Raw genomic sequence first — 22,776 nt, 5'->3', positions numbered from 1 at the left:
TAAGTGATATAAGCGTCTGAGTGACTATTTTATACGTGGATTGTGGGACTGCGGGGCTTGGGGATCCTGGAGAGAAGCCCCCCAGCAACAAGACCCAGCTTTCAATTTGATTTTATTATTATTATTTTTGGTTTTTCGAGACAGGGTTTCTCTGTGTAGCTTTGTGCCTGTCCTGAAACGCTGTAGCCCAGGCTGGCCTCGAACTCACAGAGATCCACCTGCCTCTGCCTCCTGAGTGCTGGGATTAAAGGTGTGTGCCAGCATGCCCAGCTTGGCCACCTTATTTTTTTTATTTTTTTTTTAAAGATTTATTTATTATGTATACAGAAGTGGGCACCAGATCTCATTACAGATATCTGAGAGCCACCATGTGGTTGCTGGGAATTGAACTCAGGACCTCTGGAAGAATACCCAGGGCTCTTAACCTCTGAGCCATCTCTCCAGCCCCATGGGCACCTTATTTTTAAACATTTATTTTAGATGTATTTATTTTGTATATGTCTTGCCTGGATTTATGTGTACCATGTGCGTGCCTGATACCCCGGGAGTCAGAAGATTTCCTGGAGCTGGAGTTATGCGTGATTTGCGAGCCACTATGTGATTGCTGGGAACCGAACCCATCCAGGTACTCTGCCAGAACAAGTGTGCTCTTAACCGCTGAGCCAGCTTCCCAGTCCTCAACATTTACTCTGTGTGTGTGTGTGTGTGTGCGCGCGCGCGTGCGCGCGCGCGCGCGCAGGCATGTGGGTGCTGTCATGGTACATGTGTGGCGGTCAGACAACAACTTGTGGGAATCAATTGTCTCCTTCAACTAAGCGGGTCTCGGAGATACAACTCAGGTAGTCCAGCCTAGTGGCAAGTGCCTCTGCCCTTTGAGCCATCTTGCCGGCCTAGGTTTTTATTCTGAGATGGACTCTCTCTCTCTCTGCAAACCCTGGATAGTGTAGAACTCAATTGGATGCCTAGGCTGGCCTTGATCTGGAGGTGATCCTCCTGCTTCAGAATCCTGAAGAGTGCTGGAATTGCAGGCATGGGCCGGGGGTGGGGTCTCACTATTGCAGCTCCAGCGGACACTGAGCTCCGATTCTCCTGCATCAGGGGAGGGCTGAGACGGCAGGCCCGGCTAAAAGAGGTGGTGAGCGTTGCAGGACCAGCTTTCCGAGCACCTCCAACTGGGACACCAGGACCCTGAGCGCCCAAGACCCCCTTTGGGTGACGCCCACTTCCGCCCTCACCCGCGGACGCCCCGCCCCCATGGCCGGGACCCAGCGGCTCGTGCGTCATCATCCCGCGCCGCGGCGCCGCGGTCACCCTCTGGCCCCGCCCACCCGGCGGCCCGGCTGCTGTCAGAGCCGGCTCAGGCCATGGCGTTGCCCAGTGGTTTGTAAGTTGGCAGCGGTGGCTCGGGACGTGGCGCAGGTCCCGATGGCGGCGGCGGCGGGGGCGGCCCTGCCGGCGGCCGACCCTGCTGCACCCGCGGTGCCGCAGGCGGCGGGGAGCGGAGGCCAGACCTCGCGCCGAGACTTCTACTGGCTGCGTTCCTTCTTGGCCGGGGGTAGGTGTCTGCCGCCGGGCCCCGGGGGATGGGCGGAGAAGCCGGGCGGCCGGCGGCTCAGGGCCAGCGGCTGCCGTGACAGCCCCGGGACTTGGGCTGCAGCGTCCAGCCGGGCGTTTATCTCAGCAGGCCGCTGCCGTCCGGTCTAATCCCTCGACCTGGAAGGAACGAACCCAGCACCTGTTCCCTGTGGTTGAAAAGACAAGGATCCCTTCGGTGGGACAATGATGGGCACTCCTTTCTGTTACAGATAACCCGAGTGTCAGTGTAGGCTTGGATTTTGCTGTTTGATTAAAAGGAAAAACCAAATATTGGAGATGGAGGCCAGCTTGCACTCGCGACTTCTTCCTCTGTGTGTGTGTGATAGAGAGGAGGGGGGAGGTTGAGAATATAAGACTATTTAATGTAGCCCCACCCCACCTCACCCCACCCCACCCCAGCCTCCTTAATGTAGTTGAAGCTGGCTTTGAACTCCTGATTCTCCTGCCTCTACCTCTCAAGTGCTGGAATTACAGGCATGTGCCACCACTGTCCATCTCTGGAGGCCAGCTTTTAAAAAATAGACTAGCATATGAGCTGGACGGGGTGGCACCCGTGCCTTGAATCTGATGAGCACTGGGGATGCAGAGGCAGGCAGATCTTGAGTTTGAGGTCATCTGGTCTTCACAGCAAGTTCCAGGCGAGCTAGGAATGCATAGTGATACTGTGTCTCAGAAACAAAACTAAAATGACTAGGGGTATTGTGCAAAACTGCCTACGACCAAAACTCATTCCAGGAATCGGGGTAAACAAGCTGCAACTGCTCGAAAAGAAGCACTGTGGCTGTGGTTGGTTGCAAGACGAGAGGGTTTACAGGTCTTGGATTTCCTCTCCCTTTCTGTGTGCAGATGTTTTGATCTCTTACCTCCCCCTCCCCACAATGACTGATTGTTTGAGTTGTCATCACTTAATCATTTATGACTGGCAATTAAAAAAAAACCCACATCATGAGGACTTGTGGAAAGATTGTATCCATAACTTGCAGTGTTATTGAGAATGTAATTATTTTCTTCTGCAGATTGAAAAGACATCTCTTAGTTCCAGCACTTAGGAGGCAGAGGCAGGTGGATCTATGTGAGTTCGAGGCCAGCCTGGTCTACAAAGTGAGTTCCAGGACAGCCAGGGCTATACTGAGAAAACCTGTCTGAAAAGCCAAACAAGCCTTGCAGTGGTGGTGAACTCCTTTAACACCAGCTCTTGGGGGGTAGAAGCAGGCAGAAGTGTGTGAGTTCAACAGAGCCAGTTCCAGGATGGGCTCCAAAGCTACACAGGGAAACGCTCTCTCGAAACCCTGCCCCCCAAACCAAACCAAACAAAAACAACAACAACGAAAGACATCTCTTTATTAATACTGGAACACCTGAGCCTGTGTGTGTGTGTGTGTGTGTGTGTGTGTGTGTGTGTGTGTGTGTGTGTGTGTGTGTGAGAGAGAGAGAGAGAGAGAGAGAGAGAGAGAGAGAGAGAGAGAGAGAGAGAACAAAAGAATGATCTGTTGGCATGGTGGCACACTCCTTTAATCCCAGTATTTTGGGAGTCAGAGGCAGGTGGTTATCTGTAGCAGGATAATAAAAACAAACCTGGAGCCAGGTATTGGAGTGAACACTAAAAGATCAGAGAAGTAGAACAGGCCACATTTATCCTTACCTGGCCAACTTGTCAGCTGACCCTGTTTCCTGTGTGTGTTTGTGTGTGTGTGTACATTCACCACTCTCATGTGGTACTTTGAGGACAGCTTGTGCCAGTTTTCTCCTGGTATGTCGCCCTGGGAATCAAACTCAGGTCATTAGGCTTGTTGGCCAACATTTTAACCCATTAAGCTATCTCATCAGATCCTGCCTTTAAAAATCACATTTGGGGGCCAGAGAGTTGGCTCAGCAGTTACGAGCACTTATTGCTCTTTCAGAGCAGCCAGATTTGATTGCCAGCACCTATATGACACCCATGAATGTCTGTTAACTCCAGTCCCAGGGGATCTGATGCCCTCTTCTGATCTCACTGGGTACCAGGCATGCATGGGGTGCACAAACACACGTTTAGGGAAAGCACTCACGTACAAAATAATATTTAAAACATTACATTGGCTTGCTTGTTTGTTTGTTTATTCTTGGCATGTTTTGTGGGTATGGGCGTGCCAAGCAAGAGTGTGGTGGTCAGAACAGCTGTGGGGGTCAGTCCTCTTCTCCCACCATGTGCATCTTGAGGACTGAACTCCGATCTTCAGACTCGAGACTACATGCATGCTGAGCCATCTTGCCAGCCCATGGAGATAGTTTCTTATGTAGCCCTGGTTAGCTTTGACCTCACTTTGTAGGTAAGGATGATCTCAAGCACCTGAATTTCCTCCTTTACTAAGTTCTGGAATTATAGGCATGAGCCTGCAAATCTGTTTGATTTTGTTTGTTTGTTTGTTTGGCTTTTCAAGACACGGTTTCTCTGTGTAGCCCTGGATGTGTAGACCAACCTGGCCTTGAATTTTGAGATTCACCTGTCTCTGCCTCCCTAGTGCTGGGATTAAAAGCGTGGGCCACCAGCGCCTGGCCATATTTTTGTTTCTTGAGGCAGGATCTTAAGCTAGCTCAGGCTGTCATGGAACTCACTACGTAACTGCAGCTGGCTTCAGACTTGTGGAACTCCTTCTGCCTGTGCCTTCCCAGTATCCTGCCTCCCTTGCCTTGAGTGCTGAGGCTGCAGGTATGAGCCGCCAGACCTGGTTCACGTAGGATTTTCTCATAGATGACATGTGGGGAGGAGGAGTCAAGGGTGACTTGCTGTGGCTTGAGAAGGATGTAACTGTCTGACTGGAGGCTATCATTAGAGCATTTTTGTGGTGTTTGATGGTGTATTTATTTCTTTTCTGTTGCTGTGATAAAACATGCATGGCCAAAGCAGCTTAGAGAAGAAAGACCCTCTTTGGGGTTTACAGTTCCAGAGAAACAGCAGTCCATGGTGGTGGACTGGATTCAGCATCTGGCTGGAGCAGCAGCTGAGAACTCACATCTTAATCCGCTGGGAATGGTTTGAATCTTTTGAAACCCCAGAGCCCTCAGTGGCACAGCTCCCCCAACAAGGCCACACTTCCTGGTCCTCCCCGAACATCCACTAACTGTGGACCAGCTATTTAAATGCCTGAGATCTAGGTGAGACATCTCGTCGAAACCGCCATAGACGGGGAGAGACGAGGAGTGGACATTGCCCTTGCTGTGGGCTTGGGGACATTCAACAGCAGCTAGGACTGTCATATAGTGCTGGCGATGGTGGAGAACGGCAGAGCCACTCAGAAGGGCTGCGGGAGCAGGTATCTATAAAGCTGCATATTTGTGTGCAGGAACTCGGAGCAATCCCAAGTATGGACCAAGTGGAGACTGTGTTTCAGTTCATAACTGCTCTGTTGACTTTAGCTCCAAAGCAGAAGTAGTCCAACTGTCTGTCCATGCTCGGATGTGTAAGTAAATATGATACAATAGTGAGATACTATGTGGTACTGAAAATAAACAGACTGTTGCCGTACTTGCCGATATGGATCATCTCACCGAACTGAATCGAGGCTTCAGTTGTACACACTGTGTCATTCTTGTCTGTACAAAGGGTTTTGTTGGTTTTGATTTTTGAGATGGGGTTTCTCTGTGTAGCTGTGGGTGTCCTGGAACTCTGTAGACTGGGCTGTCCTAGAATTCACTGTGTAGCCCAGGCTGGCCTCGAACTCACAGAGATCCGCCTGCCTCTGCCTCCCGAGTGCTGGGATTAAAGGCGTCCGCCGCCGCCGCTGCCGGCCCCCCCCCCCCCCCCCCCCCCCCCCCCCCCCCCCCGCCACCGCCCAGCTTTATTTTTATTTTATTTGCTTATATGTATGTCTTCACACCAATGCAGGTGGTACCAGTGGATGCCAGAGGAGGCCATCCTGGTGCTGGAATTACAGATGGTTGTGAGCCACTGTGGAGGAACCAGCAATCAAACTCAGGTCCTCTGGAAGAGTCACCAGCTCTTGACTGCTGAGTCATCTCTCAAACTCCTAAAATTCCTTTTCTTTCTTTTTCCTGAGACAGAGTTTCTTTGTGTAACAACTCTGGCTGTCCTGGAACTCACTCTGTAGACCAGGCTGGCCTGGCACTCACAGATATCCACCTGCCTCTGCCTCCTGAGTGCTGGGATTTAAAGTGGGTTCTACCACCACCTTTATTTTTTTCTTAAGACAGGGTCTCTCGGGGGCTGGAGAGATGGCTCAGAAGTTAAGAGCACTGCTTGCTCTTCCAAAGGTCCTGAGTTCAATTCCCAGCAACCACATGGTGGCTCACAGCCATCTGTAATGAGATCTGGTGCCCTCTTCTGGCCTGCAGGGATACATGCAAACAGAACACTGTATACATAATAAATAAATAAATGTTTAAAAAAAAAAAAAGACAGGGTCTCTCATAGCTGGGCGGCGTGGTGCACGCCTTTAATCCCAACATTTGGGAGGCAGAGGCAGGTGGATCTCTGTGAGTCTGAGGCCAGCATGGGCTACAGAATGAGTTCCAGGAAAGGCGCAAAGCTACACAGAGAAACCCTGTCTCGAAACAAAACAAAACAAAACAGACAGGGTCTCTCTATGTAGCCCTGTAGCCCTGGGTGTCCTGGAACTCACTATATAGACCAGGCTGACCTCAAACTTACACATCTGAGCATGGACAGACAGTTGGACTACTTCTGCTTTGGAGCTAAAGTCAACATAGCAATTATGAACTGAAACATAATCTTTTTTTTTTTGTTTTTGTTTTTGTTTTTGTTTTTTTTTAAGAGCTGAGGAGCTGGGGATCGAACCCAGGGCCTTGCACTTGCTAGGCAAGTGCTCTACCACTGAGCTAAATCCCCAACCCCCTGAAACATAGTCTACACTTGGTCCATACTTAGGACCTCTGCCTCCCATGTGCTGGGATTAAAGGCATGGGCTCTTCCCTGCTTCATTTTTTTTAAATTTTTTTTTTTGAGATATGATCTTGCTCTGTAGTTCAAATTGGCATGGAAGTGTGAATCTGCAGCAAAGGGAACTCACAGCAATCCTCCTGCCTTAACTTCCCAAAGGCTGGTGTGTGCCGCCGTGTCCTCCTCCATTTGATCATTTTTGAACCATCCTTATTGGTGGGCTGAAAACTCCAGGATCTAAGTGAACTTCCTGTGAGCATGTCTCTGCTTCCATGCATACCTGTGTACCAGTGCAACAATATGGGCACCAAACGTATACTGCTGCATTGTAGATGAATGATTCATCTCACGGGCAAGGGTGGTTTCGATGTTTAGTGAAAAACATATTTCTACAAGAAGAGAGTTTTAAATAGAACTTCCCAGTTGGGTAACTTGCTCATCAGACGTTGGGTATTGCATTGCTGTATACTCTTAAAACTTGTTTTTAAGTTACCTGCATAACACTATTACTAAGCAGTTCTACCCATGGAGACCAAACTGAACCATAGTTGGGGTACTGACCGGCCCCTGTGATGATTTCCCTTTAGGAAGCGATGGTATCCAGTTTCTTTCTGACCTTTCCGTTTTCTCTTAGGTATTGCTGGGTGCTGTGCCAAAACCACAGTTGCGCCTTTGGATCGAGTGAAGGTTTTATTACAAGCTCACAACCACCATTACAAACATTTAGGTGAGTCACAGGTGCTGCCCGAGTGTGGGTTTCTACTGCTGGGAGGAAACACCACGACCACAAGCAAGTCGGGGAGGAAAGGGTGGATTTGACTTACTCTTCTACATCACAGTCCGTCACTGAAGGAAGTCAGGAACTCAAGCAGGCTAGGAATCTGGAGACAGTATTTCACTGTGTAGCTCTGGCTGTCCTGGAACTCACTCTGTAGACCAGGCTGGCCTCAGAGATCCACCTGCCTCTGCCTCCCTGGTGTTGAGATGAAAGGCGTGTGTCACCGCCTCCTGGCTGACTTTTTAAAGTTTGTTTTTGGTGCTGATTATTGAACCTGGTGCCTCACACGTGCTAAGCCTGAGCTCTGCCAGTCAGCTCTGCCACTGTACCTAGTACCCAGAGATACCTGCTGTTCCTGTCCTTTCCTTTTCCTTGTTATTTCCCCGTGGAAACAAACTTGTGTGTAAGCCAGCCTGAGGAACCATGTCCTATCGTTGCAGATAGATCTTGTGATCCTCAGTACAACCCTGAAGCCCGAGTATATTGATTACTGTCGTTCATCTTGTTGGGGGCCTCTGGCTCATTCAGTGCAGTTTACTATGATTGGGAACGCAAGTTTTTAAGACATAGCTGTTCTTGTGGTGGCAAGGTTTTTTTTTTTGTTGTTGTTGTTTATCTATCTATCTATCTATCTATCTATCTATCTATCTATCTATCTATCTATCTAATCTTTTTGATATTTTGAGACAGGGTTTCTTTCTGTAGTACTTATTGTCCTGGAACTCTCTCTGTAGACCAGGCTGGCCTTGAACTCACAGAGATCCACCTGCCTCTGCCTCCTTACTGGTGGCGTTAAAGGCCTGCACCCCACCCCCACTGCCCAGCTTTCTTTTTTTTTTTTTTTTTTGGTATAGGGTCTCTTTACATAGCCCTGGCTGTTCTGAAACTTACTATGTAGGTCAGGCTGGCCTTGAACTCACAGAGATCCACCTGCCTCTGCCTTTCCAGTACTGGGATTAGAGGTGTGCATCCCATGTCCATCTCAGTGGTAAACTTTATATTTTAAAGTAGTAAAGCTTACTGATATGATTTAGATACATGATTCAGTTTAACTATTATGTCGAAATCACTACTTGTGGGCTGGAGAGATGGCTCAGAGGCCGGAAGCTCTTGTTATTCTTGTAGAGGACCTGGGTTCAGGTCCCAGCACCCACACAGTGCTCCAGTTCCAGGGGTCCAACGCCCTCTTTTGAGCTTTTTGGGCTCCTGGCACTCATGTAATGCAGACACTCATGTAGGCCAAACAGTTGTATAGATAAAAGAAAATAAATAAGTTGTTTTTTTTAAAAAAAAGAGAGAAATTACAGTTTGTGGTGGGGCATAGTGGTGCACACTAATAATCCCAGCACTTGAAAGATGAGGTAAGGGTCTGGAGAGATGGCTCAGAGGTTAAGAGCCCTGGCTGTTCTCCCAGAGGTCCTGAGTTCAATTCCCAGCAACCACATGGTGGCTCACAACCATATATAATGAAATGAGATCTGGTGCCCTCTTTTGACCTGCAGGTGTACTGTATACATAATAATAAATCTTTTCTTTTGGTTTTTCGAGACGGGGTTTGTCTGTGTAGCTTTGGGCCTTTCCTGGAACTCGCTTTGGAGACCAGGCTAGCCTTGAACTCATAGAGATCCGCCTGCCTCTGCCTCCCGAGTGCTGGGACTAAAGGCGTGTGCCACCACCGCCCGGCTATAATAATAAATCTTTAAAAAAAAAAAAAAGGAGGATCAGGACTTCAAGTCAGGACTTCAAGGTAATTCTTGGCTGTGTAGTGTTTGTTTGAGGCCAGCCGGTGTTATAGGAGAACCTCTCTAAGAAAACAAAACATACATAATCTCTATCAGTCTCTATCAGTGTTTTCTATGAAAATTTGAATTTAGGTATGTTTATTGGAGGAGAGGGCATTGAGGCATACTGTTCTTTAGGTTGGCCTCAAACTTATATGCCTAGGTTGACCTTGAGTAAGCCGTCTTCCTCCGTGAGCCTCCTGGGGCACACGTCTCTAATCCTGTATTCAGGAGGCAGAGGTGGCCACATAGATCTCTGTAAATTGCAGGCCAGCTGGAGCTACATAGTTAGACCCTGTCACAAAACAACACACACACACACACACACACACACACACACACACACACACACACTCACACCCCAGAAAGAAAAAAGAACAAAAATGAAGGCCCGCAAGAGGGCTCAGTGGGTAAATTGCTTGCCATATAGGCCTAATGCCTTGAGTTGGATCCCCAGAACCCATATAAATATGGAAGGAGAGAACTGGCTCTTCAAGGTTGTCTCCTGACCTCACCCATGCACAGTGACATGAACACACCGTGGGCACACAGTCTCAAACACATACCCAGTGTAAATAAATACATGCTAACAGAAAAAGGAGAACCAAACAGAACCGGTTAAGAAGGACTATGCATGTGAACCACATGCCTGGCTCACAGTTAGAGTTTTCATGACTTTAACAGTGCTTTTCTTGTCAACTCCTTCCATAAATAGGGGTACTGTCTACACTGCGTGCTGTTCCCCAGAAGGAAGGCTACCTTGGCTTGTATAAAGGAAATGGCGCCATGATGATTCGAATCTTTCCCTACGGTGCGATCCAGTTCATGGCGTTTGAGCATTATAAAACGGTAGTCGGATTTTTCTCTTTCATCTCTTGGAATATTATGTTTAATACCAGATGTACATATGTACATACGTGTGTGTGTGTGTGTGTGTGTGTGTGTGTGTGTGTGTGTGTGTGTTTGTGTATGTGAACATGCTGTGGTGTCCACGTGGAAGTCAGAGAACATTGTGTGGAATTCCTTCCATCATATGGGTCCCATGGTTTGGGCTCAGGTTGTCAGGTTGATGGCACGTGCCTTTACTGCTGAGTCATTTGTAGGTCCTTCCAACTTGTGTTGTTTTGAAACAGTATCTTCATGTAAAGCCAGGCTGGGTTTGAACAGATGATCATCTGCCTCTGACTCCCACGTCCAGGGATTACGTGGTATACCGCCCTGCTCTGCAGTGGGATTCTTCCTGGTGCTGGGGATGATTCTGGGACCTTGTCCTTCCCGGTGGTGAAGTCTGGGTGCAGTGATGCAGGTTTTTATGTTTCTGTGGCAAGCACTTTCCCAACTGAGCATCTCCCCATTTCCTGTTTGTTTTGAGATGGGGTCTGCAATCTACTATGTTGGGCTGGCCTGGAACTTACTGTGTAGCCAACGCTGGCTTTGAACTCCTAGTATTCCCTTCTCCACCTCTCAGGTGCTGGAATTGTAAGCATGTGCCACCATGCCCAGCTCAAAAGTGACTTGAGGTGGTGGCGCACGCCTTTAATCCCAGCACTCGGGAGGCAGAGCCAGGCGGATCTCTGTGAGTTCAAGGCCAGCCTGGTCTACAGAGGGAGATCCAGGACAGGCTCCAAAGTTACACAGAGAAACCCTGTCTGGAAAAATAAAAGGGGAAAAAAATATCTTTCAAAAAGATAAATATAGGGTCAGTGCAGTGGTTTATGGGTAAGGGTAGCTTTTGCCTAACAAGCTAAATTCAGCCCCTGGATCCAGGTGGTAGATAGTTGACTCCTTTCTGTTGTCCCTAACTTCCATGAATGTGCACAGTCTCTCTCTCTCTCTCTCTCTCTCTCACACACACACACACACATATACACAAAAGAAAATGAATAAAAATTAGCCGGGTGGTGGTCCCAGCACTCAGGAGGCAGAGGCAGGCGGATCTCTGTGAGTTCGAGGCCAGCCTGGGTCACCAAGTGAGTTCCAGGAAAGGTGCAAAGCTACACAGAGAAACCCTGTCTCAAAAAACAAAACAAAACAAAACAAAAATAATAATAATAATAATAATAATAATAATAATAATAATAATAAAAATGTTTTCTAAAAAAGAGAAATAAATTCATAATATATTAATAGGATTTTTGTTTGTTTGTTTTTGGTTTTTCGAGACAGGGTTTCTCTATGTAGTTTTGGTGCCTGTCCTGGAACTCCCTCTGTAGACTAGGCTGGCCTCAAACTCATAGAGATCCACCTGCCTCTGCCTCCCGAGTGCTGGGATTAAAGGTGTGCGCTATAACTACCAGGCTTTTCCAGCCCATTTAATAGACATTTTGTTCTCCAGTTCGCTGAGAATACCAGTGTGGCTTTTCTTTTATAATTATATTCTCTTATGTTTATATGTTTTCAATGGCATGTAATTAAAAAATATATATAATCACACACATACACACGCATGCATACAGGTATTTTGCTGTTTCTGAGGATACAGCTCAGAGCCTTGAGCATCCTAGGCAATGTTTTACCAATGACTCAGATCTCCAGTTTGGGATCTTGTTACTAAGTAAGTGAAATCATGCTATGGAAGTCTGTTATTTAGAGTACTGCCTCGACAGCTTTTCCTACTATACTTATTAGGGTTCCTTTGTCCTTTCTAATTTGTTTCTCTGTGTGTCATTGGCTAGCCTGAAACTTTCTTTGTAGACTTAGGCTGGCCTTGAACTTAGAAATTTGCCTGCCTCTGCTGGATTAAAAGCGTGTATCACCACATCCAGCCTAACTTTGCCGTTTTGTTTTTGTTTTCTCTTGTTTGTTTGTTTGTTTGTTTGAGACAGGTTTTCTCTGTGTCACAGCCTGGCTGTTCTGGAACTCACTGTGTAGCCCAGGCTGGCCTCAACTCAGAGATCCGCCTGCTTCTGCCTCCTGAGTGCTGGGATTAAAGGCCTGCGCCAATATGTAAAGCCTCCAACTTTACTTTTTTTTTTTTTTTTTAAATAAAGGAAGAACATTTAATTGTGGCGGTGGCTCACAGTTTCAGTGATTCAGTCCATTATCATCATGGCAGGGAGCATGGCGGCTGGGAATATGGCGGCATGCAGGCAGACATGGTTTGGAGAGTTCTAAATCTTGATCTAAAGGAAACCTCAAAGCCTGCTTCTACAGTGACACACTTCCTCCAACAAGACCACACCTACTCCAATAAAGCCACACCTCCTAATAGTTCCACTCATTTTGGGAGCCATTTTCTTTCAGACCCTCACATTCTACTCCCTGGTCCCCAAAAGCTTGTAGCCATATGATAATATAACAATGCATTCAGTCCATCTTCAAAAGTCCCTGTAGTCTATAACAGTCTCAACAGTGTTTAAAAGTCCAAAGCCTCTTCTGAAATTCATGTAATCCCCTATAAAAATCAAAATAGGCGGGAGGGGGGAGAATAAGAGCATCTGTGGCTGATATGTAGAACTGAATTGTATTGTAAAATAAAATAAAATAAATCATAATAAAAAAAAACAGATCACATACTTCCAACATATAATGGCCCAGGATATACATTACCATTCCAAAACTCCAAACTCTGCATCTCCATGTCTGATATCAAAACGCTCTTCAGATCTCCAGCTCCTTTCAGTGTTGTTGACTGTAACACACATCTTTCTCTTGGACTGATTCCACTCCCTGTTAGCAGTCATGGCAGATCTTACATGACTCTGGCATCTCTAACGTCTTGAGGTCTCCAAAGCAATCCTGGCTTCTCCTTCCCAGCTTCACACAGTGGCTTCTCTGGGCTTCCTTCAGTGACGCCCCTGACACATGCCTGGCCTCAGTGACTTTTCTTAGTCACAGAGGCAGGTTCCATAATGCCTTTCTGTGTCCTTGACTCTAAAGTCAGAACCATGTGGCCAAGTTCTGCTGCTTGCCAGTGCTGGAACATGGCCTCCTTCTTCAATTACATCTTCACCAGCTTTCTCCAACTTTACATTTTTTAAAAAGGATTTATTTGGGGGGGGGCTGCAGATAGCTTAGTGGCTAAGAGCATTGGCTGTCCTTCAAAAGAACCCAGGTTTGAACCAGTTCCCAGTACCCACATGGTAGCTCAGAACCATCTGTGACTGCAGTTTTAGAGAATCTAGTGCCCCCTGCTGGCCTCTACTGGTCCTGCACATATGTGTCAAACATATAGAGGCAGACAAACACCTGTATCCATAAACTAAAATAAAACTAATTTTTTAAAGATTTATTTATTGCCGGGTGGTGGTGGCGCATGCCTTTAATCCCAGCACTCGGGAGGCAGAGGCAGGCAGATCTCTGTGAGTTCAAGGCCAGCCTGAGATATAGAGTGAGTTCAAGGACAGGCTCCAAAGCTACACAGAGAAACCCTGTCTCGGAAAAAAACAAAAAACAAAACAAAAACAAACAAAAAAAAAAAGATTTCTTTATTATGCATACAATATTCTGCCTGCATGTGCACCTGCTCACCAGAAGAGGGCACCAGATCTCATTACAGATGGTGTGAGCCACCATGTGGGTGCTGGGAATTGAACTCAGGACCTCTGGAAGAATAGCCAGTGCTCTTAACCTCTGAGCCATCTCTCCAGCCCATAAAACTAATTTTTTAAAAAGATTTATTTATTTATTATGTATATAGAAGAGGGTGCCAGATCTCATTACAGATGGTTGTGAGCCACCATGTGGTTACTGGGAATTGAACTCAGTCGGTGCTCTTAACCTCTCAGCCATCTCTTCAGCACCAAAACCAATTTTTAAAAAATGAAAAAAGATTCATTTTTATTTTATGTGTCTGAGTGTTTTGCCTTCATATATATGTGTATGTACTGTGAATGTCTGGTGTCTCTGGTAGGCAGAAGAGGGCGCTGGTTCCCCTGGAACTGCAGTTACAGACAGTTACGAGACACCATGTGGGTGCTGGGAACCGAATCCAAGTTGTCTGCAAGAGCAGCCAGTGCTCTCGACCTCTGGGCCATCTCTCTGGCTCTTACAACTTTAACACAGAAGATAGAATCTTATTTAATTCAGTGTTTTTGGTTTCTAGTTCATTACTACAAAGCTGGGAGTTTCTGGTCATGTGCACAGATTAATGGCTGGATCCATGGCAGGTAAGATGAATAGGTGCATTCATATCTGATAAGTAAGTGTTCTTTAGTGCTTAATTTGGGGGGCTAGAGAGATGGCCAAGCAGTTAAGAGTACTTGCTGCTCTTTTTAAAAAAATATATTTATTCAAAAATATTATATATATTTTTTTGAGATACAGTCTCACTATGTAGTCCTGGCTTGCCGGTATTTAAATATTCTTATTTATTTATTTACTTATTTATTTGTTCACTTAGTCATTTATTTGTGTGTGTGTGTGTGTGTGTGTGTGTATACATGTATATGTCACTTTTTTTTCATTTACGGTTCTGTTCTTTTCAGGCATGACAGCGGTTATCTGCACTTACCCTCTCGATGTGGTTAGGGTGCGCCTCGCCTTCCAGGTGAAAGGCGAGCACACCTATTCAGGGATCATTCATGCATTTAAGACGATTTATGCTAAGGTATTTCATCCCCATGTCTTCTCATAGCTAGGAAAATGTTAAAGGATATCCACTTTTCCCTTTATTTGGAATTAATGATACTAGATTAGGGGTGTGGCTTAGTGGAAGAGCACTTACCTGCACAGTCCTGGCTTGATCTCCAGTACCACAGGAGAAGGGGGGAGGGGCTTGTTAATGATCAGAGCAGCAGTAATCCTGACAAGTCTGTAGCTGTGTTTCAGGAGAGTCCTGGGCCGTTTCTGTTGTACCCTGTGCTTTTATTATGATGTTTATCATAATGAATGGGATATAATCTTCTGATTTTCTTCATTCAAAGGAAGGCGGTTTCCTTGGATTCTACAGAGGTCTGATGCCTACTATATTAGGAATGGCCCCGTATGCAGGTATGGTCAAATTGGGCCAGGCAGGCGGTGCACATCTCCAATCCCAGCACTCAGGGCCGCGGCAGAGGCAGGCGGATTGCTGGGAGTTGGAAGCCAGGCCAGCGTGGTCTTCAGAGTCAGCTCCCGGCCAGCCAGGGCTCCACAGAGAGGCTCCTCCTCAGGAGTAAAGCAGGTCAAGGCAAAGCTGCAGGAAACTGGCAGCTTCCTGCTTTGTGTTTCCGTCGTCAGTGTCGGTCAGGTGACAACGTGCCGTCGGAAAACGGTTTTACCAAACGATGAGGGTAGATTGGAGATTCACATGTGGTCATCCAGCCCTTGTGTGTAAAGCTTACTATTTAGGTACACTGAGTAGATACGCAATTTTATGTCTTTTTATTAATATCTGACTTAGTTAAAGCCTTATTAATGAACACTGAAGTGGTTAAGAATTCAGGTTTAGGGCTAGAGGGATGGTTCAGTGGTTAAGAGCAAATGGCTGCTCTTGCAGAAGACCAGGGTTTGGGTCCCAGCACCCACATGGTAGCTCACAACCATCTGTTGTTACTCCAGTTCGGATGTCTGACAGCCTCTCCTGACCTCTGCAGGCAGCAGGCATGCATGTGCTGCACACACGAACACGCATGTACACAAGTGTCTAAAACCAAGTAGAAAGATGGGTGGTGGCACTGGAGAGGGGTCAGAGCTTCAGGATCTGAAATCAGCTACATTTGAGGTTTGGGCAGAATGCGGATACCTGCAACCCCAGATGCCTGAGAAGTTAAGGCAGAAAACTGGGGGCTTGGGGCCAGCCCAGTCATGCACAAGAACCTCTTGCTCTCATTTCTGTCTTGTTTGATTTTTGTTTTTAGATGAGTTTTGTAGTCCGAGCTGGCCTCATTATGTAGCTGAGGACCTGTGTCAAGTGCTAGCATTGTAACTGAGTGCTATGCTTGCTCAAGCACTGTCTTTTTTTTTTTTCTGGAGCTGAGGACCGAACCCAGGGCCTTGCGCTTGCTAGGCAAGTGCTCTACCACTGAGCTAAGTCCCCAAACCCAACACTGTCTCTTTTAAACCTTACTTTATGTGTATGAGTGTTCTGCTTGTGCATGTGTATGTACATCACATGCGGGCCCATGGCCCTTGGAGGCCAGGAGAAGGTTACAGACAGCTGTAAGGCACATGTGGGTGCTGGGTCCTTTGCAAAAGCAGCAAGGGCTCTCAATGGCTGAGCCGCTTCTCCAGACCCTAAACCAATTCAGTTGTTTTTCAATAACAGCTTTATAGAGTTAATGACTAGAACACCATACCATTTGTTCATGGAAGTGTCCAGTTCATGTCAACTAGACATCATCCTTCACCCATAGTTAGGACGGACTCCCAAGTCTAAACAGCCATTAATTTTTACATCTCTACAGGTTTGTGTTTCATTTAAAGGAAATAATATTGTGATTGACTTCTCTGATTGTATGTTTTCAAAGTTTAATGTGTTGGAGACATACTGTATTTTCTTGTTGTTTTTGCTGTAGTATTGTTTTGTATGACTGCATATTGATACATAGTCTAGCCTTGAACTTGCTATGTAGCTAAGAATGACCTTGAAATCCTGATCCTCTTGCTTGGGACTCCCAGGTGCTGGGCTGACGGTGGGTGCCATTGAGCCTGGCTTCTATGTCTTTATAGTTAAAAATTTTTTATTACATCTATTTATTATATGAATGTGTATATAAAATTGTGCATTACAGGCTGGATGTAGTGGTGCATGCCTTTAATCTCAGTCCATGAGAGGCTAAGTCCAGCCTGATCTACATAGTGAGTTTCAGGCCAGCCAGGATTACATAGTGAGACTGTGTCTTAGAACCCCCCTGAATTATGAATTATGAGTTTATATTTCACTCAGTTTAAACCTTGGAACACTGCTTAATTCTACTCCTCTGTGATATGAAATTGTGTTCACTACTGCCCCATAAATGCTAGTGTGTGAAAACCAATGCTATCGTTTTTTGGTAAGTGGTAGGATCTTTGAATTAGTATTTATAGTTATTAATTAAATATCTTATATGAAGGCAATTATTCTAGACTAGGAAATGCATACTTTGTTCCTTCTACTAACTCGTTTTGATGTAAGGAAGCTCTTTTTCTCAGTTTGTGTTATGGTGAGTTCATGGTTTGCTTTTCAGGTGTTTCCTTTTTTACCTTCGGCACCTTGAAGAGCGTTGGGCTTTCCTACGCGCCCACCCTGCTTGGTCGCCCCTCATCTGACAATCCCAATGTCCTAGTTCTGAGGACTCATGTGAACTTACTGTGTGGTGGTGTTGCTGGAGCAATAGCCCAGACGATATCGTAAGTGTCTCAACTTAAGCAGTCCGTCAGGTCGTTTCTCTGTGTCTCGTCTAATGCCGTTAGTCATTTTATCCTCTCCCTGACAAAATGTTGCTTAATTTTGATAAGTATTAATTTAATACTTTTTCAGATATGCCTTTGTCATAAGTATATTTAGATAATTACATGCCAACAGTTGATTATATTCATCTAGATCCTCCCAGTTTCCTATGGATTCATTTGAACAAAAGCAAGAGAATCACTTGAATGTGATGATTCATTTGTTCTCATCAATTGGCCCACAAGAAGCTTCTGGAGTTTGAGCCATGTAGAGTGTGTGTGTGTGTGTGTGTGTGTGTGTGTGTGTGTAAGCCCTTTGCATTAAAATCTTGGAAACTTACTTTGTTCCGGATAGTATATGAATCATTGTAAGGTTCACTAAAGGAGAAAATAGAATTGCTGACTCAGCAAGCCCTTTTAGTTAGATTTTGTTTTTATTTTTAACTATGTATAAATGTGGGTTTGTGCATAAGTGTACAGTTCCAGAGCCCAGAAGATGGTGTCAGATCTGGAACTGGACTTACAGTGGTTGTGAGCCGCTGACGTGGGTGCTGGGAACTGAACTCAGGTTCTCTGAGCAGGGTTTCTCTGGCTGTCCTAGAACTCACTCTGCAGACCAGGCTGGTCTCGAACTCACAGAGATCCGCCTGCCTCTGCCTCCTGAGTGCTGGGATGAAAGGTGTGTGCCACCACCGCCTGGTGCCCAAGCTGTTTTTATTGAAACAGTACAGTGTTTAACTGGAGTTAAATCTGCTAGCATGTAGAGGGATCGTTATAATAAATGCATTTATATTCATAAATGTCAAAATTGGGAAGGCAGTTTCATGTAATTTCTCTAGACCAAGAGAGATCAAGTAGAGTGAGATAGAAGTGACTGGAAACTGGGGCTGGAGAGATGGCTTAGTGGTTAAGAGCACTGGCTGTTCTTCCAGAGGACCTGGGTTCAATCCCAACACCCACATGGCAGCTTGCAACTGCCTGTAACTCCAGTTCTAGGGCATCTGACACCCTCACACCAACTCACATAAAATAAAAAAAAAGTTAAATAAATTATTTGAGCCGGGCGGTGGTGGCGCACGCCTTTAATCCCAGCACTCAGGAGGCAGAGCCAGGCGGATCTCTGTGAGTTCGAGGCCAGCCTGGGCTACCAAGTGACCTCCAGGAAAGGCGCAAAACTACGCAGAGAAACCCTGTCTCGAAAAACCAAAAAAAAAAAAAAAGTGACTGGAAACTGAGCAATGGGGACATTTCAGGGAAAGAAAGTCAGAAAGCCTTTGAGATGACATGTCTGGAGCACCAGGAAGGCGCAGAAAGGGAGCGCTGTGACCAGACTCAGCAGGTGTCCTGGGTGGGAAAAGCAAAGCCAGAGTCAGCTGGAGAGGATGCTCAGGACTGAGAATTGCCCTGGGAAAGCTGATGGCGGATTCAGATGGAAGCTGGTGTTATGCTGTGGAGGACAAAGGACAGGGGTGTCTGCTTAGCTGTGGAAGTCTGTCTGTGGACCACTGTTCTGCTGTGGACTCAGACTGTCTCTATGTTCCAGATGTCTCTTTGGCTCTGTCACCCCCCACCCTTGCCTCACAGTTGACTCACATCAACTTGTCTTTTCTTTCTCTCCATTTCCCCTCCCACCTCCTACCCCCAAGACAGGGTCTCTTGTATTCAAAACTGGTCTCAAACTTGTTATGTAGCTGAGGGTGGCTTTGAACTTCAAGCCCTCCTGCCTCCATCTGCCCAGTGCTGGGTTGTCTTTCTTGTCAGACTTTCTTTGAACTACCAGCCCCCAAATAAAGACACGGAAACATTATTAATTATAAAATCTTGGTCTCAACTAGCTCTTATAACTCAAATTAACCTGCTTTTATTAATCTGTGTTCTGTCACGTGGCTCTTTACCTCTCCTCCATTCTGTATGTCCGTATCCCTCTGTGACTGGCTGGTGCCTCCTGCAGCTCCAGATTCTAACCCTGAGTTCCTCTCTCTGCCTGGAAGGTCTGCCTGTTACCTCCTGCCTAGCTATTGGCCGTTCACCTCTTCATTAAACCAATCCAAAGCTGCCTTTGGCGGGTGAGGCAAAACACAGACACCTTCATGCAGTGTGAACAAATATTCCAAAACAGGAATGTCCAGTGGATGTGGAAGTTTGGTTTCAGTGGTTGTTCAATAGGAAATGAGAGGTTATTTTTAAGTCTTTAATTCTTCCGTTTCTCTAGCTACCCATTTGATGTGACCCGCCGGAGAATGCAGTTGGGGACAGTCCTGCCAGAGTCTGAAAAGTGCCTGTAAGTGTTCTGACAGCTAACTTAGAAATGGTGTAATGTTTTCTTTTAAACATTTCTATCTTTTGGTTGTTGGTTTTCCGAGACAGGATTTCTCTGTGTAGCTTTGGCCATAGTGGAACTCGCTTTGTAGCCCAGACTGGCCTCCAACTCAGAGAGACCCGACTGCCTCTGCCTCCCTAGTGCTGGGATAAAAGAAGTGTTCCACCACCGCCCGGCTAATTTCTACTTTTTCAAGACAGGATCTCAAGTAGCCCTGATTGGCTTCCAACTTTGTATGCAACAGGCCTGACCTAGAACTTGGGATCTTTTGATTTAGCAAAAGCTAGCTTTGAACTGCTGCTCCTCCTGCTCCATCTCCCAAGTGCTAAGCTTATAGGCATGTACCCCCCGGACTCCTTTGTTTGTATGTATGTGTTCATGTATGTAAGTGTGTATTGCTTCCTTTGAGAAGACAGAGTCTCTCTCTGTAGCTCACGTTGGCTGAAACTCCTGTTTTAGCTTTTGAAGGGCCAGGATTACAGGTTTGAGCAACTGCAGTCAGCTAAGCCGCTTTGAAACATGCTACCATGGGCCTTGTGGTGGCGCACGCCTTTAATCCCATCACCCACGGGAGGCAGAGGCAGGCGGATCTCTGTGAGTTCAAGGCCAGCCTGGGCTACAGAGCGAGATCTAGGACAGCTAGGGCTGCACAGAGAAACCCTGTCTGGAAAAAACAAAAAACAAAAAAATGCTACTGCAGCCTGGGCCTGGTGGCATAGTCCTCTTTCCCCAGCATGTGGGAGGCAGGAGATTACAGTTCAAAGCCAGCCCAAGCTGTAGACCAAGGTTCTGTCTGAAGAAACCAACCAATCCACAATCACCAAAGCTCTCCTGGGTTCTGAGGTTGTCTTGTCTGTCGCCTCAGGAGCAGTTGCTCCATCATTTTCCCACTGTCTTTCAGTACGATGCGGGAGACCATGAAGTATGTCTATGGACACCATGGGATTCGGAAAGGACTGTACCGTGGCTTGTCTCTGAACTACATCCGCTGTATTCCCTCGCAAGCCGTGGCTTTCACAACCTATGAACTTATGAAGCAATTTTTTCACCTTAACTAAAAGAAAAAATTACCAGTTGTGATGGTTTTCCTCAGTAAATTCTCAGAGGGAAATATATATATATGAATGTTACCTTAATTGTGAGGGAGACATTACTTGAAGGGGACGTTTGCCCTGTCACAGGAACCACTGGGGCTCTAATACTTGATTTCTGTTGGATTTTAAATCATAGATCGAAAGTGCTTAGCATAATGTTTTGTTTTCTTTTTGATGGGATCTAGATATGTAACCCTGGCTGGCTTGGAACTCCCTGTGGAGACCAGACTGGCCTAGACTCCTGGCAATCCTCCTGCCTCTGCCTCCCAAGTACTGAGATCTCCGGCATGTGCCACCATGCCTGCTCTGACGTGCTTTTTAATGGCAAACATTATACCTTAGAACCCTGCAAAACCATCTTGCGCTGATGGTGGTAACTGCTGGTTATTTTAAAGTACTATTGGAAGGAGAGGTGGGTTCGTATTGGAGTTTAAGAGATTCTCATTGGCTTCACCACACTATTCCAAACTTCATTGTAATTGTAGTCATGAAGGCGGGGAGGGACAGGAATCAAATCCAGGGCCTTTGCATGCCTGGCACAGGTTGTCCCCACTGTGCCACATCCCCAGCCTGTAATTATGATTGTCTTTTTTTCCCTCAGTGCTGAGGGAGTTGAGCCCAGGGCCTTGCATGTGCAAGGCAAGCACCATACCACTGAGCTACATTCCTGACCCTTTTCTTTTTTAGCTATGTGCTGGGATCAAACTCATGCATGCTAATTGCACCCCACCAATGGCCTGCACCCCACCAATGGCCTGCACCCCCAGCCTCTAACACCGCTTGTTATCCCCGACCCTCCATCCTTTCGTTCCTTGTGCTGGGGAGTAAACTCAGGGTCTCTCTCGCCTGTCTTGCTAGATAAGCGCTCTACCTCTGAACTACATCTCCAGCCTCTGACCTTGTGTAGTGTTATTAAAGTCAGCAGACTCGGTTCAATTGTAGTGGAATGAGAATTGATATCTGGGAAACATAGCTAGAAACCAAGTAGTGTTCTTGTTATGTTTCTTCTCAGAGTTCTGCTCCAGTTGATAAAAGGACACCTTTTCCTCATTGATTTGAAAAGTTTTTCTTTATTTTTATTGTCCTCTCTTTGGGGATTGAATCTAGGACCTTGTACATGCCAGTCAAGTGGTATACCTACCACTGAGCTACATCCTCAGCTCTCTTCATTTCTCAATACAATTGGTCTTGTCTTAAAAAGGAGAGACTTAATCAGGTTTTGTTCAAATGCTGTTACCAGGTACTTTGATTTTCGTGATTAAAAAAAAAAAAAAAAAAGCACTGTATTTCTCAAAGGCAGTAATAATGAAAATTAAATATCTTTGCTCTTAAAAGGAGAGTAGCATTGTAGATGTTTGTCTTAAATCACTTGATGTGTACTAGAAAATTTAAGTGGACCATGAGTATAGCTGAAGCAATGTTTCCAAGATACTATGTCAATATACAAGTTCTTCCATGTACAGTACGTTTAGTGTGTCATACTCATAAGTGTAAATATAGAACACGCTGATTGTGACATTTTAAAGAACGTTGTTTAGAATATAAGAATCCTGATCATTGTGTTTAGAGCTCTTTTCTCTTTTGTTGTGAGCATGACAGATGGAGTAGCAGCGGTGACCGTCTGTCTGTCTGTCTGTAGAGGTGGACTTTGTGGAGCCGATGTGAGCTGTAAGACTTTAAATATAAGCTGCTGAGGTTATTTCTGCATTTTTTTGCGCATAAAGATTTCTTGTCATATCTTGGTAAAAATTGGATGAATTAATTTCATTTGTGTAATCTTTACTTTGAAAATGAACATGTGCTTTGTGACTTGAAGTGTACCGGGAGTGGGGATACATCGGTTTATAAAGCTCTTTTGTATATTTTCATTTCTGGACCACACTGTAGCTAATTATTCCACTCAATCTTAAGGTAATTTAAACCTATAAAATAAATATCTCAGTTATATTATCAATAAAAGAGAATGGAAAATATTTTTAAATAAGAAATTGCATTCTATGTCTATTATAGACTCCAAAAGA

General features: G+C 45.8%; 1 protein-coding gene across 2 annotated transcripts; it reads left to right on the top strand.

Annotated features, from left to right (window-relative positions):
- Nucleotides 1–768: 768 nt before the first annotated feature.
- Slc25a16 (solute carrier family 25 member 16) lies at nt 769–21,387 on the top strand. Of its 2 annotated transcripts, none has more exons than XM_037199623.1 (9): nt 769–839; nt 7,128–7,220; nt 9,768–9,901; nt 14,097–14,160; nt 14,479–14,600; nt 14,917–14,983; nt 17,140–17,302; nt 19,554–19,622; nt 20,563–21,387. In XM_037199623.1, exons 3-9 carry the CDS (start codon nt 9,839–9,841, stop codon nt 20,717–20,719), a joined length of 705 nt encoding a protein of 234 aa, XP_037055518.1. In that variant the 5' UTR covers nt 769–839; nt 7,128–7,220; nt 9,768–9,838; the 3' UTR covers nt 20,720–21,387. The 2 variants fall into 2 exon arrangements, with proteins under 2 accessions (XP_037055518.1, XP_028736939.1); XM_028881106.2 differs by lacking the exon at nt 769–839 and adding an exon at nt 1,327–1,555.
- The last annotated feature ends 1,389 nt before the right edge of the window (nt 21,388–22,776 follow it).

Source organism: Peromyscus leucopus, chromosome 16_21, assembly GCF_004664715.2.
Source record: "Peromyscus leucopus breed LL Stock chromosome 16_21, UCI_PerLeu_2.1, whole genome shotgun sequence".
Taxonomy (NCBI): domain Eukaryota; kingdom Metazoa; phylum Chordata; class Mammalia; order Rodentia; family Cricetidae; genus Peromyscus; species Peromyscus leucopus.
Note: the sequence above shows the minus strand (reverse complement) of the source record. Positions and strands in the feature narration are given on the sequence as shown.

Excerpts from the sequence above, each read along its gene's own strand:
- Slc25a16 (XM_028881106.2), top strand. The coding sequence starts at position 1,426 with ATGGCGGCGGCGGCGGGGGCGGCCCTGCCGGCGGCCGACCCTGCTGCA. Across the intron at positions 1,556-7,127 it reads GCGTTCCTTCTTGGCCGGGG|GTATTGCTGGGTGCTGTGCC; the intron begins GTAGGTGTCTGC and ends GTTTTCTCTTAG. Across the intron at positions 9,902-14,096 it reads CGTTTGAGCATTATAAAACG|TTCATTACTACAAAGCTGGG; the intron begins GTAGTCGGATTT and ends TTTGGTTTCTAG.